The sequence below is a fragment of the Channa argus genome, chromosome 16 (assembly GCF_033026475.1).
Source record: "Channa argus isolate prfri chromosome 16, Channa argus male v1.0, whole genome shotgun sequence".
Classification (NCBI taxonomy): domain Eukaryota; kingdom Metazoa; phylum Chordata; class Actinopteri; order Anabantiformes; family Channidae; genus Channa; species Channa argus.
In genome coordinates, this window is record NC_090212.1 from 17,136,913 (window position 1) to 17,150,825 (window position 13,913).

The 13,913-nt window shown below is 41.9% G+C and overlaps 1 protein-coding gene across 4 annotated transcripts; it reads right to left on the bottom strand.

Moving 5' to 3' along the window:
• Positions 1-189: 189 nt before the first annotated feature.
• On the bottom strand, positions 190-13,594 carry tulp4b (TUB like protein 4b). Of its 4 annotated transcripts, none has more exons than XM_067479949.1 (17): positions 13,159-13,594; positions 12,326-12,609; positions 11,314-11,462; positions 10,947-11,216; positions 9,700-9,828; positions 9,356-9,517; positions 9,022-9,202; positions 8,828-8,935; positions 8,560-8,726; positions 8,159-8,383; positions 7,792-8,026; positions 6,880-7,003; positions 6,576-6,720; positions 6,128-6,221; positions 5,886-6,029; positions 2,340-5,758; positions 190-2,044 (listed from the first exon to the last, which is right to left on the bottom strand). In XM_067479949.1, exons 4-17 carry the CDS (start codon positions 11,196-11,198, stop codon positions 1,928-1,930), a joined length of 5,502 nt encoding a protein of 1,833 aa, XP_067336050.1. In that variant the 5' UTR covers positions 11,199-11,216; positions 11,314-11,462; positions 12,326-12,609; positions 13,159-13,594; the 3' UTR covers positions 190-1,927. The 4 variants fall into 4 exon arrangements, with proteins under 4 accessions (XP_067336050.1, XP_067336051.1, XP_067336049.1 ...); XM_067479950.1 differs by having other exon boundaries at positions 11,308-11,399; positions 13,159-13,593; XM_067479948.1 differs by having other exon boundaries at positions 11,308-11,462; positions 13,159-13,593.
• Positions 13,595-13,913: the final 319 nt, after the last annotated feature.

Sequence of the window (13,913 nt, forward strand, 5' to 3'; positions counted from 1 at the left end):
CAATTTTGCACAGATAGACTACAATTTATGCATGAAGATTTTAAATTTTTGAAATACTTGAACTTATTCTAATCTAACTTCAAAACAAGCAAATTGAAGGAGTAAACCTGTGGGGTGGGCCTGTATTGCTTTGCATCAGAGTTAAAGGAAAAAAAACAAGGCAAAGGAATAAACAACTGAAACACAACAAAAATTGGAACAATTGATTTTTATTTCTTTTTTGCCTGCCTACAGGTCCTTGTGAACCTATGATCATTCCATTTTTGTTTCCTTCACAAAATAAGAGAAGAAAAAAATAAATAAATCAGGCAACCAACTATCCATTAGGCAGTATTGCTGATAACTAACACACACCGTTGCCAAAGTTTCTGAAGCTGCATTAAATGAAAACATAGATGAAACCTTCACTTAATTTCCTGCCTCTCTCAAAATATGTTATCGCCTAAATAACCTTTTAATAATAAATGACAAATGTCCAAACATTTCTGTATTTGTTTCTTTATACATTAGCACCAAATCTACATATAGTCACTCCCACTAACAGTTAATCTTAATTCATGAATATGATGTTTTTTTATACCTTTGCAAGTTCATAGTTGTCACTTTTTTTCTTTTTTTTTTTTTTACAAGGGAACATCAAAAAAATGTTGTTCTCATGTTAAAGTAAAGGTAATGTACAAAATTACTGAAATAAGCAACATATACACACATTTTTTAAGCATATAATAATAATAATAATAATAACAATAATAATAATAATAATAATAATAATAATGTCAGGTCACTTACTAGATACATAGTGCAAGCAGCATTATATTTTCTTTTGCAAGTACAACATCGGTATTATGTAGGTAGCATTATTGCACACAAGCTCTATCTATCTAAAGCAGCACTGATTTCCAAATAGGCAAACAACTGTAGTTCACATTCAAATGCAGCTTTCAAGTAGCATCATAAACACCCAATTAAAACAACACCGAGTGAAACTGACCAAAGATGTCAGTCTTTACTGTATTCAGTTTGGGATTGAGACCATAAAATTTGGCACATATGGACCTACTGCACCAATACTGACAATGTCAACCATTGTAGAGGGGAGGGAGAATAATGTTTCACAAACAATTTGTGTTCCAATGCACACATGGAAAATTAATACATTTTAAGAATGTAAAGGCTGTGAATAATGGTTTGCATTATTGTGGCCGAAAAATATGATTTCCTATGTTCATTGCATTACTTCATAGAAGTAACATGAATAGAAAATATACAAACTATGGTTTGTACTCAGCTCTTTATGTTGTCATTACAAAATTAATAAATCCTACTAATGCATGTTCAGCAAAGTGAACATAAAGTACAGGAGATTTTACAAAGAAAAGACCAAAAATGTCATGAAAAAAGTGCCTCGAACAAATGGGATTTGAATGGACATCATATATATATGTTTAAAGGCATTAAAACACCCACAGCAATACGTTTGATACTGATAATAAAACCCTTAAAACTGAATTAAAGTAGTGCAGTGTTTAGTTCAGATGTGGTATGGCTTTGTGAACATTTACTGGCAATGTACCTCCAGATAATTTGCTATTTTCTACTTATACCACAATTGTAAATCAAATTACTATTCCTTTGTAATACACTCAAGTATCTTAATTGGCCAGCATTAAAAGAGTGGGAAGATCTCTTTGCACCATGGTTGGCACTAAACCTCCACATTGTTTTTTGAATTCATTTCAACCTGTACTTATTTTATTTTATCTTTTATCTTTTGTTTGTCAAAGAAAGTATTTTTAATCCAATAATTTGAATAAGAAACAAAATGATCTTAAATACATTTGATATCTGAACCAGAAATTATGGACTAATATTTTAAATCTACAATGACCTTGGTTGATTTGTCTTCAACAGATTAATTGAGCCTTTTTTATTTCAGCCTTTGAGTCACATTAGCCAAGGCAACAGCAAATGCCTGCACTGCTGAGAAAGGATACTGGAAATCCAAAATATAGGCGTTCCCATCTATTCTTCCAAACTGCATCACCTATAAAAGACAAAAGGGAAGAAAAGATTTCAGAAATAATTTATTACTATCAACAATTGTTTCAACTTTCACTCATCAAGGGCAGCAACTAAAAATGTATATGCTCATTATAAAATGCCATTAAAAAAATTAAATTACACTTGTAATTTGAGATCTTTGCAAATGCAAACCAAAATTCATGGCATTTTTTTATTAAAAGGTACTCAAAAATGCATTTGCAAAAAGTATTTTCTGCAAAACTGATAATTCATTAACTGACTAATAACTTCATCGCAGATTTATTTTATTAAATTACCTGTCTACCATCCAGCTCTATCTGAAAATTCTTTGCTGACTCCTGTGTGACTCGTCCTCCAAAGTCCAGCTGGTAGACCTGGGTGGCTTCATTCCACAATGGTTGTTTATTGGCCATAACATAGACAAATCCTTGGCTGCCCAAACTACGGTCCTCTCTTTCATTTGCTTTACGGCACTTAATCTCCTCAAGCTCGCTTGCCATACGCAGGCTGCGCTTGTTCTTCCAGCTCTTCTTACTACTCTGGTTCTGGTTCATAAGCTCGTCACCGCTAATAAAAAGCTCGGGCTCACTCTCGGAGCTATCCTGAAACTCATTTGTGGTCCTGCTCATCTTCTTGGTTTTATTAAGCTGCTCTCTCTGGCCCTTGGGCTTCTTCTTCTCTCTGCCACCAAGTCTTGGGCTGGAAATGAGGGTGTTGAAGTCAGAGAGCGCACGCCCTTCTTTTCTCGATTTGCCCTCAGAGACGGTCGGCATGTTGGCCTCCTCAGCTCTGCTGTCCAGTCTTTTACGGCTCTTCTTGGTAAAGCGCTCTGACTCCTGTGGCACAGGACTATCATTTAGAGATGACGGCTCTGGAAAGTTGTTGGTGGACTCTGTTAGATCCTCTGTGGCACTTTTGGATGGCGGTAGCTCAGTGGGTGGAGGAGGTGGTGGGAGAGGGGGTGGTGGAGGTGGAGCAGTTGGGGGAGGTGGAGAGAGAATTGGCTTCTCTAAAATCTGATGGGTTTTTGTGGGGAGGGGAGGTGCTGGAGGTTCTTGCATTGGTGGTGGACAGGGGTAAGGGTTCCAGGGGTGAAGGCTGACAGGGTGCAGCTGGAGCCCAGCACATGAGCTGGCTCCTGGATACATAGGAGGGAGAGGGCAGCAAGCCAAGTTAGCAAGATTTGGAGCGTAACCTGGTGGCAGGACCAAATTGGGATCCTGCTGAGCAAAAGGAACTGCAGTAACCACTTCACTTGGAGAGCACTGTGGTGGAGGGTTCTGTAAGGTCTGTAGTGGAGGCCCACTGTGACCCATGCCTGGAGGAAACGGTGCAAGGGATATCTGGTAACCTGATGGGAAAGTAAGAGTGCCCGTGCTCGGACTGGTTGCAGGTTTGGTCGTGAGGACAAAAGGAAGTCGGGTCACGTCCAAGTGCTGAGCCTGACTGATGATGAGTGGGGGTGGTTTATGAGGTGCAGGCGGGGGAGCTAACATTGTTTGCTCAGGGGTGAGCCAGAATTCCTCTGTGGTAGAGGTGTCCCACTGGTAAGGCGGAGGGCGCTTAACTGTCAAATTGACATCACCAAGAGTCAGCTGACGAACGGATTTTTCAAGGTGACACTGCTGATTTAAAGTCTCATCTTCAGTAAAGGCAGAGTTAACGTACACGGTTCTGTCCCTGCTGTTATCAACAGCACCGAGCAAACTGTACGATGACTGGGAGGCATTTTTAGAATGCACTATAATAGTACTGTGATGTGCACCTTTCCCTGGTGGGAAGTCCTGCCTCACCACTGTGCCACCTGCAATACCACTACTTGTAGTTCCACCTCCACTAACACTGACGCTTGTGCTGCTGCTGTTACTGCTGCACTGTGTGCATGTGTACAATGCAGTGGGCATCCTCTGTTGGTAAGTGAGAGCTAGTGTGCCGCTCATTTTAGCCTTAGTGGGAAGAGTTCTTGAGCTTTCCATCATCTGTGGCACTTTGAGTCCCACATCCCTGCGGTCACGGCGAAGAGTGGCATGAATCAGACTGCTATCAATTCGCTGGGGAGGAGGAAGAGTAGCAGCTACTTGATTGGCTGGATCAGGATAAGGAGGAGGATCTCCACTTGGTATTGAGTACCGAGGGACAGAGAGACGACTCAATGTTGCTGAGCTGTATGGAAGCTGAATTTTCTTACTCTCAGAGGACGTAACTTTGAGTGTAGCCGAGCCCCCGATGCCATGCACGGCGTATGCATTTTGGTTACGAATGAGACGCCTGCGCGGCCGGCAAACTTCCTCCACATTGCCACTACTGTCGAAGGTTGTGATCCTTTCATAGCCTAATGGTGTTGGGTACTGTAAGGTGACAGGATGAAGCAAGAACTCATCTTTCTTCAGACAGGGGTCAGGTGCCAAGACACTTGGACTGTCACAGTTTGTGACAAGAGTTTGAGGTGTAGTAGCAGCTGTTGCTGCCGCCGCCGCCGCTGCCGCAGACACAACAGTCCCCGGATATGGAGGGGGAGGATTTACCTTCCTCATCTGAATCTCCACAGTCCCATCTCTGTCACTGAAGGAGGGTGGTAAAGTCCGTGGCAGACTTGGCTTCAGGGTGTGTGCATGGTCGCCCCTGTCTAGGCCAGGCTCACCGGTAGGTGGAGGGATTTGAGGCAGAAGATGAATCTGTTGTAAGGAAATGGTTGGGTAGCCAGATGGAGGAGGGGGCAGCGTCATCTGCATCTTCAGTTGCTGCTGCATTTGTTGGTGCTGCCTCTGCATTTGTTGATGTTGTTGCTGGATCTGCTGGTGCTGCTGCTGGAGCTGCTGCTGCTGCTGCCTCATTTCCTGGATCTGCTGCCGGATTTGTTGCTGCTGCTGTTGCATCTGTTGCTGCTGTTGCTGCATCTGCTCGTGCTGCATCTGCATCTGTTGCTGCTGCTGTTGGATTTGCTGTTGGTGCTGAAGTTGTTGGTTTGTCACTTGTTGTTGAGTTTGTTGCAGTTGTTGGTGTTGCTGAACCTGGTGCTGCTGATGTTGCTGCTGTTGATGTAATGTCTGCTGGTGGTGCAGTTGCTGTAGCTGTTGATGTTGCTGCTGTAACTGCTGATGTTGCTGCTGTGTTTGGGACTGATGATGGTGTTGCTGCTGCTGCTGCTGATGATGATGATGCTGCTGCTGCTGCTGCTGCTGCTGCTGCTGCTGCTGATGCTGCTGCTGCTGCTGATGCAGCTGTTGTTGTTGTTGTTGTTGATGATGATGGTGCATTTTCTGTTGCTGCTGTGTCTGCATTTGTTGTGACTGTTTCGACAGTTGTTGACGAGGCTGCTGCGAATGAGACCGCTGTGAATGAGGCTGTGGTGGCAGATGGTGTGGTGGAGGTGGGGGTGGTAGAGTACCAGGAAGCAGAGGACTCATCTCCAGGCCGTTGAAGATCACCTGACCTGGGTTGGAGTATCTAGTTGGCAGGGGGTAGGGTGTTGCAACGGCATCCTGATTATGATCACTGACAGGGACGGAAGCTGCGGCTGCTGCAGCAGCTGCTGCTGCAGTGGCTGTAGGGTTGGTCAGGACATCGAGCTGTATATTCTGATTGGCCAGCAGAGACTGAACCAGGCCGATACTCTGAGTCGGGGACATAGCCTGAGCTGGGCTGTGAATGGGAGCAATGGGAATGTTGACTGTGCAGGGAGGATTGTCTCCTGCCACTCCAGATGGCCCCATCACTTTATAAAAAACACAGGAGAACTTTAAGTTACTTGGAACATATATCAAAAGCCGAACACAAGATGCACCAAATTAAAGCTGTTATCTAAACCTCTGAACTTAAAATGTAGTTATAGTCAGTCACACCTGGTAAGTCGTCTTCATCCTCACTGAATACATTGGGGTTAAACACAGGCAGGCTCATAAAGTCATGAGAAATCTTTCGCACTTCAGGAAGGTAGATTGTCATCTGTCGTGGTTGCAAATGAAGCAAGCTTGTCTTATAGATTACTGAAACACAGCAAGTGAGAAAAATAAATCCATAGAGAAACGACCGTTAACATTGTGAAGCTGATCATGCAAAGCCAACGTCTGTTACTTATATTTACCTGCACCAAGATTGGTGGGAAGAAAAGAAGCAAGTCCAACAATTTTGAACTTTGTCCCCCAAATGTTGGATGTGACTTGAGCAAGGTAGTTGTGCTGTGGGGTGGAGGTAATGGAAGAATAAAATAAATGAATTCATTCAGCATACAAAGAAAACTAATCACGAGTAGATACAGTATAAGCCGACAAGTGAGGTGGCTACACAGAGAAAAGGGTATGACATTTATAAAATATTTGTGTGTTTGATGTGACCTTGACAAAAAAAGAGAGAACAAAATAACATTTTAGGCAAGAGAATGATTGGAACACATTTATCATTATTACTGGAAATCCTTTTGTAACATGACAGTCGGTTACTTTTTCATACTTTCACATTTTAATTTTATTCTGAAAACTTTATGGATGGCCTTTTAAAAAAAAAAAAAAAAAAAAAAAAAAAAAAAATCACACCTCTGTGATTCCGTCCATAGAAAACTCTCGGCGTGTTAGACTTGGAGATCGAACTGGAGGCTTCTTTGTTGGTAACCGGGGTGACCTTTGGCCTTCCTGATTGACACGTGAAAGTTTAGGAGATTTGCGCGATTCCATGTTCATCCTTTAAAATAAAAGAGTGGGTGGAATAAGAAATAAGAAATAAGAAAGAAGAAGAATAAGAAATTTCGGATTGATGTTTCCCTTTAATACGTTTTCCTTTAGCATGATGAAACAGCTCTGCAAAAGCTCTGTGGCTCACGCCATTTATATAACCTCCGACCTGTTTCCTCGGGATAACTTTGGTGACTTCTTCCCGACCCACTCATCACTCAACTCAATGTCACTGGAGTCAGAACAGTTACAGCTGTCAGTGTATGAGATCATGGGATTCACACACACCTCCTCTGAAAGACACAAACAGTAACAGTGACAGTGACATTGAAGCAAAAGAGCTGCCCCAGAGTCAAGACTATTGAATGCAAATAACGTTTGGTTGGACACAGGCCAAATGCAACACCAGCGCAGCCACATTATGGACCCAGACTATTGTTGCATCAGGCATAAAGACGATGTTAGGCCAGAAAAGAGTGGGCATCCCTAAAGTCTGAATTTGTTGTTAGTCAAGGTGAATGTCTTAGCACGAGTTTAAAAAGAGATGAATCAGGTGCAGATTTATTTTTTAAGTCAACAAGCAACGTGATTCCTAGCCTTTGTGCAGGTACTTTCTTTTTGGTTCAGCTCAACGTACAGTTGAGCTCAGTTTTTCAAAGCTAACCATTTTTTCGGCTCTAGCTCTAGCTAACACTAGAGTCATGTCAATCGTCTCATTCGTGAAGGCCTTCATGGATGAGACATGCATCTTTACCAAAAGGATAAGAGGTGAAAAGGAGGCCATCCTATAGTTCAGATTTATGTCCTGAGGTTTGGATTGATTTTCGCTCTGCATAGTTTTACTGTTAACTACTATTTTATTAAATTAGTATTTTTATTTAGTTGCCTTTTAGTGCAAACCTGCAGTAGAGAGATACAGACAAAAAACATGGGGGAAACAGTTGGATATGACATTGTAAATATTCCATTATTTGAGCCTCAGTCATCCACCACGATGCTCTGGAACTAGTTTCTAACAAATTAATAATCCCTTTAAAAAGAGTTTGGACGGTTTTTTTTTCAGTAGAGTAAATAAACCCACCTGCTTTGCTGTCTGTTTTTGGATCCATAATGACAAACTCAGGTCGTAGTTTACTGATGCGCCTTCCTTTGAGAATAGGCACGAGCCCTCCTAAATATTCTAGGTATAGAGTGTAACAGGGTCCTCCTGCTTCAGGGCTGTCTTCTGCTCGCTTCATGGTGCAGTGGAGCCTCTCGTTCCCAGCTGTGGGATAGCTGACAAAGTCACGGATGTTGTTAGGGTCCGGAATTGGGGGCTAGAACAAAGAAAGGAAGGAGCTGTAGAATTGCTAGACACATGTAACGGCCATGTGGTTTGCTTTTTCATACTACAACAAAACGTGTTCAAACTGCTTATGCAGTGTGTGATTAATTAGGGATCAATGCACCTTGATGGTGGGTATGAAAGCAGTGGTGACATAAGAGCAGAGCAGCGAGGGCATGTTCAGTTTCCCCACATCCTTTTCCTCTCGCAAGGCACTGGCGATGCCTTGTTGGCATAAAAGTTGAAGACTGGCCACCCTGTGCTCCACACGCACCACGTACAGCGCCGGTCCACATGCGAGGAACAGTCTGGAATCTCTGTGACCCCAACAGATGGTGGTGATGGGTCTCTGAAAAACAGCCATTCACATAAAAGAAATCATACGTTTGTCAACTCCAAGTTGCCAGTCGAGTTGTGCACGACTCAAAACACAGTGTTGCTCTGACCAAAATAATTTCACGATTAATGTGCAATTAACTTCCATACTGTTCTCAGAGACATCTAAATATGGTATCATTCAGTTACCTGTGCAGGTGTTTCCAAAGTGTAGATGTGTTCTCCTTGGACATTATAGAACTTTACAAGAGCGTTCCTCATGAGAGATGCGCAGGCAGAGTCAGCAGGAAGGCCGTGTCTCTCCATGCCGGCCACAGCCAGCAGGTCTCCCTGGGAGCACCACTGGGCCTCAACATCTGCAGAGTGGAGTATAAAAAAACCAGATATATGTGTGGTGGCTGATGCGATCAACATAATTTATGAGCAGACTAACGCGGTGAAACATGGATTGTTATACCTTTCAGGCCTGAGCGGATTATGGAAGGAGAGAGGTCGTCATAGTTGTTCATTAAACTGATATCTCCTGATAAGAAGGTGACTGTCAACAAAGGTTTGACTCTTCGCACTTGGAAGAAAAAAAGTACATTAGCTTTCTGCAGCCAGAGCAAAGTAACAAACTGCAATATGAGCACTGCGTGGATGTGTTTGTACCTAAGGGCAGAATATTGTCATCAGAGTCCGTGTCGCTCTCTGTGCTGTCCTCCACCAGGAAATCAGGGCAGTTCCAGGACATGCTCACAATCCCATCAGACTCATGTAACAGAACATGAGCGAGCATCCGACCGTGACAGTCCATCACTATCACCTGACCATCTGCTGTACCGAACAACACCTGAGGGCGCATTATGCAATAAACTTTAATGGATGACATAATGATTTAGGTCAGGAACATCAAGGCGAAATTATCTCACTTCAGGTTATTTTTTTAAAAGATATTTGCCGTGACGTATAAGAAAAGTACTAGGAAAAGCTGCGTAATGTTTACCTGCTGATCATCTGGTGTCCAGATGCCACAGGTGATTTGACTCTCCAAGTTAATCTCGGAGGACCAGTGTCTTTGACCACTGACTGAGCCAACTAACACAAACCCGTCCCTGTATGCGATGAGAGCTTGAGTGCCATCATGTGACCAGGTAAAGTCACTCACCTGGAGCAGACAAATGTTCACGTTCAGGACATCGAAATACACTGTTTATTCTTTCTAGTCTTGCTTGTCTTTATGCCATATTTTCAGAAGATACAGTAATATATATTTACAAAACCACGACAAGTTCCTGTATTTAAATCTATATGATTAAAATGTAGATTCCCAGGGCTTTCATTTCTCACCTGAGCCCCTCTGTCATTCACTAACTCCACAGACCATCTTCCTTCATATTGGATCCACACAAAAATACCTCCCTCCATATCACAGGTGGCCAGCTTTTGAAACGGTTCATTCCAACGCACCAAGACAACCTGCGAGCGACCAACACACTGTTACTATTTTTCACAAACACAGGTGGCTGCCTGCACCGAGGAGCTTTATGATTAATATCCAGCATGAACACAAAGCTATAAAAAAAAAAAAAAAAAAAAAAAAAAAAGGAAGTGTGGTTCGAATGTCGTTTTGAACCTCGCTGCAGCTGGAAAAGTGCAAAGACACACAATAATAATTTCAGCCAATGAAGAAGCATGTTCTAAAAATAATGCATAGAGTACACTCAATGTTCATCTTTTCTTTACACATGGCACAATGTATGGTATTTTAATGCCTGTTCGTCTTTATAAATATGTTTGAGAAGATAAATAGTTTTCACGCATGCTTACACATCTGAATTTCCATGTTGCTTTTTAGCACATTCCCTAAAACATACTAAATTGGGTATTGTGCTACACACAGATGAGATGCTACTATATGCATTTAAAATATATTTTCATATTGCTTTGTTACCCTTTGTCGAATTTAGTTCTGAGATGTAAGATTTCTACATTTTGTATTTTACATTTCTGCTGTTGATATGAGCAAATATATGCAATTTTCCTTCGTCTCATGAACAAAGACAGTAAATACTGATGTTAAATCAGGATGGAGGCTTCTTTAAAAGGTAAGCTGGCTATGCTGTATATATACTCATTGGCCACTTCCAGAGGTAAGCCCAAAAAATCTAATGCAATTCAATACAGTTTTGCTGCCCTCATTCATTTTAAATAGGGTGGCCAAAACATTAGAACCAGCACTTTATATAATGCACTCTAGAATGACTCTACCACCCACTTTGACCTCAATAATTCAACTCATAGTAGGATTATCACCTCTCTCGCAGTCTCGACTTAAAAACTGCAGAAGTATAACCTTGTGAAACTAGAATTCATGGCTTAGCTGCCAGGTATACCTAATGAAGTGGCGTCTGAGTATGCGTATCCCTGTTATGTTATTTTTTAAAGGGTGATCCTATGGTTTGGGTTTAAGAAGGACAACCGTTCAGATGATGTCAGTTCACACATACCATACTACAGAGGTTATAACCTTTGTTGACCTACTCGTCCAACTCATTAAAGCAACAGTGAGGACAGAAATAAAGTCCAGACCACACCTCGCTGTTGTGTCCTCGGAGGTTAAAATTGATTCTCTGAGGTGTACTTCTGTCCCTCCTGCAGTGACACGATGTGAACGTCACCCCAACAACTCCTCTCCCGTTCCCTGTGGCAAGCCAGCCCTCCTCATAGTACCGTCTGCGACACACGGGCTTGTCCTTCTCGCTCTTGGGGACCCGGCCTTTCCACGAGAGGCAGAGGATGTTGGAGTCGCTGCAGAGGATGGGACCATGTTCCACGGCAGCCAACATCCCTACTGAGTGACCAGGCTGGCAAGAGAAGCAGAGGAAGAGGCGAGTTGACGTTATAATAAAACTGGATGGTATGTAAATATCAGTTTGTGTCTGTCTGTGACCCTACGTTTACTTAAAACTGGCTTTTCAGTGATGCTCGGGACATTTTGGGATGTACACCGTTGTCATGGCTGTTGTCATGGTCAGCAGGAAGCGGGGCTGTGGTTACTCAGATGGGGAATCCATTAGCAAAAATGGGAAATAACATTATGAGGAGATGTACTGTAAAGCAAAACATGACATAGTTCAGACCAAAGATTAATTTGTGACTTTGGATCAAAGTCCAATGAGACTCCGTGAGTCAACAAATGAAATATATACTGTAGTTTGAGCGACGAGTATCCTTAAAGTGAACAGACTTCATGAGTGAATCACTAAATGTTCCTTTAAACCAGTAAAATCACCATAGCTGTGGCTCAAAGTGTTCTAGTTGTTCTATTATTCATTGTCAATGGAGCTGCACCAGGATTTGTCCGTTGCTGACATAAGTACAGTCTGTATATTTGTTAATTTATGTTAAGTTCTATCTATCTATATTCGGTGCATTAATTTCCAGGCTCGTGCTACTGTAACTGCCATTGTTTTGAATTATCCATCTGCTATAAGCATGTTTTGACTTACAAATCAAAGCTTTTAACTCTTAATCGCAAATTCTGTCCTTTTAAGTGCATTCAAATTAGGCCAGTCTGAGTGTCACATGTTGTCCGTCTTCTATTTCTACCTCTTCACTGAAGCCACGTGATGTTTACACCGCGAAGACAGTCAAATCCACATTTTTACCTGACTTTTTATGTCACTCAAATCAAAATCTTTGATATGTCATGTGCAGGCACATCCAGTCTGACTCACTTGGTATCTTGGGAGACTTCTGTATCTCCTTTATGATTTAAATAAATTAAAATAATATTCTGTGAAAGCAATGTTTGGCTCCACAGTATAAGTTTACATGCATTGGCCTACTGGCAAAAAGTGAGATTTAAAGGCTCACTTTAAAGGAATTGCAATTTAAAAAAAACAAATATGGGCTGTATAACTTGGAGGATTACAGTAAAATATGCACCTGATTTGAGAAGAATTCAACATACCTCATAGTTCCTGGACATGTTGAGTCAAAATTCCTCCAGTGAAGGTGTCCATATTTCCATTCAGATGATGCACTGAAAGGTAATGGCTGCTCTACTCTTGGTACTAACAATAAGATCTATGGGGAAGTAAAATGCATCATACAGCCAGAGGTTTGTCCAGCTCGATATTCATTTAAATAAAGCAGCGCTGCACTTTAGAGTTTGCCATGAAATTATGCGTTGCTTCCTTGATGCCAGTGGCCAATCCCAGGTCCTCTGATGTGGCTCCTGAGAGTTGTGCAGTCCTGTTGCAAATGGAATAACAGAGAAGATGCATAAAAGCACGGTTATTCAACAAGTAAAGGCATCGAGAGAGGGAGAAAGATAGAGATCCATCTAGCTCAAAATAGCCGCGTTGTCATTCAGTGCATCAACCTTGAAATTCACAGTTTTTCTCAGTCTCCATGCAACAGCAACACTGCATTGGATATCAGGGCACTCGCAGTCTCCATGGGTACTGATACTGTCCGTTCTTTCTATTTTACGTCAAACACCAGAGCAGCAGGCAAGGATGTTAACCCAAACAAAAAGCTTACACCTTTTCCATACAGTTAATATTCATAAAATATTTTCAAAATACGGATCAACAAGCAGTTAAAACAAAAACACCCTCTTGTTTTTAAATGTAGATTCCCAGCAACTGAATGTCTCATTCAAAGGCGTCTTGCACCTGACCGCATGCAGCAATCTGCAGGAGCCAATCCCGACGAGGCCAATAAACTGCGCTGAAAAAATTAAAACAAGTGCTCTCATCAAAGAGGCTTCGTGGACAAACGTGACGCAGTTGTACGTACCTGACACCGGTGAAATAACGGATTATCCCAGAGGCGCACAGTGCGGTCGTGATGCCAGGCACTTTTCTGCTAGCGCAGGATTGTGGCTTTGAAAGGAGGGTTGCCATGAGGCAGCTATCACGGAAAACAGACTGCAAAGTCTTCTGTCGACGAAAGTGCAAACACACCTACTGTAACGAGCCCTTCAGACTCCACTGGATGTAATTACGTATAGTTTAAGCACGTGTAACACATTTGGTCACAGTCTGGTCCAATGTCTCGTTAATCGACTCTATATTAATTGCTCCACCTGCAAAGAGGGATTCTTTCATAATGGCAACCTCAAACGACGCACCCTATCTTCGTAATGTAAGTTGAAGTGACAGTCTTAACACAAGATCTCTATGTGATGAATGTGCTGGCAATCCACTGCCCCTTCCTGCCTCATCGTTCAGTATTATTAATTTGGTAACTGATGATTCTGCTCTGTTTCTCCTCCATTTAACATTAAAGTTGTCTATAATGACACTACTTTTTTTTTTTTTTTTTACTTTTTTTCAATAAATAAATGAATAAAGGGATTCACAAGAACTGAAATCTTTATTGTGGTATTAGATAATATATCTAGCACACAGATCTTCCATAATTTTTACAGTCAGAACAAACAATCTCTACTAGTGTGTCTCTCAGCATGGGTTACAAGATGACCTGCAATATTACAGATCTGCAGTGATTATGCAGATATGAAATAGGACTTTGAGGATCAATTTGTCTCA

Coding starts and splice junctions, on each gene's coding strand:
- tulp4b (XM_067479947.1), bottom strand. Junction 9,829..10,946: donor TCCGAGGACACAACAGCGAG/GTGTGGTCTGGA, acceptor GGTCGCTCGCAG/GTTGTCTTGGTGCGTTGGAA. Junction 9,203..9,355: donor GGACACCAGATGATCAGCAG/GTAAACATTACG, acceptor ATGCGCCCTCAG/GTGTTGTTCGGTACAGCAGA.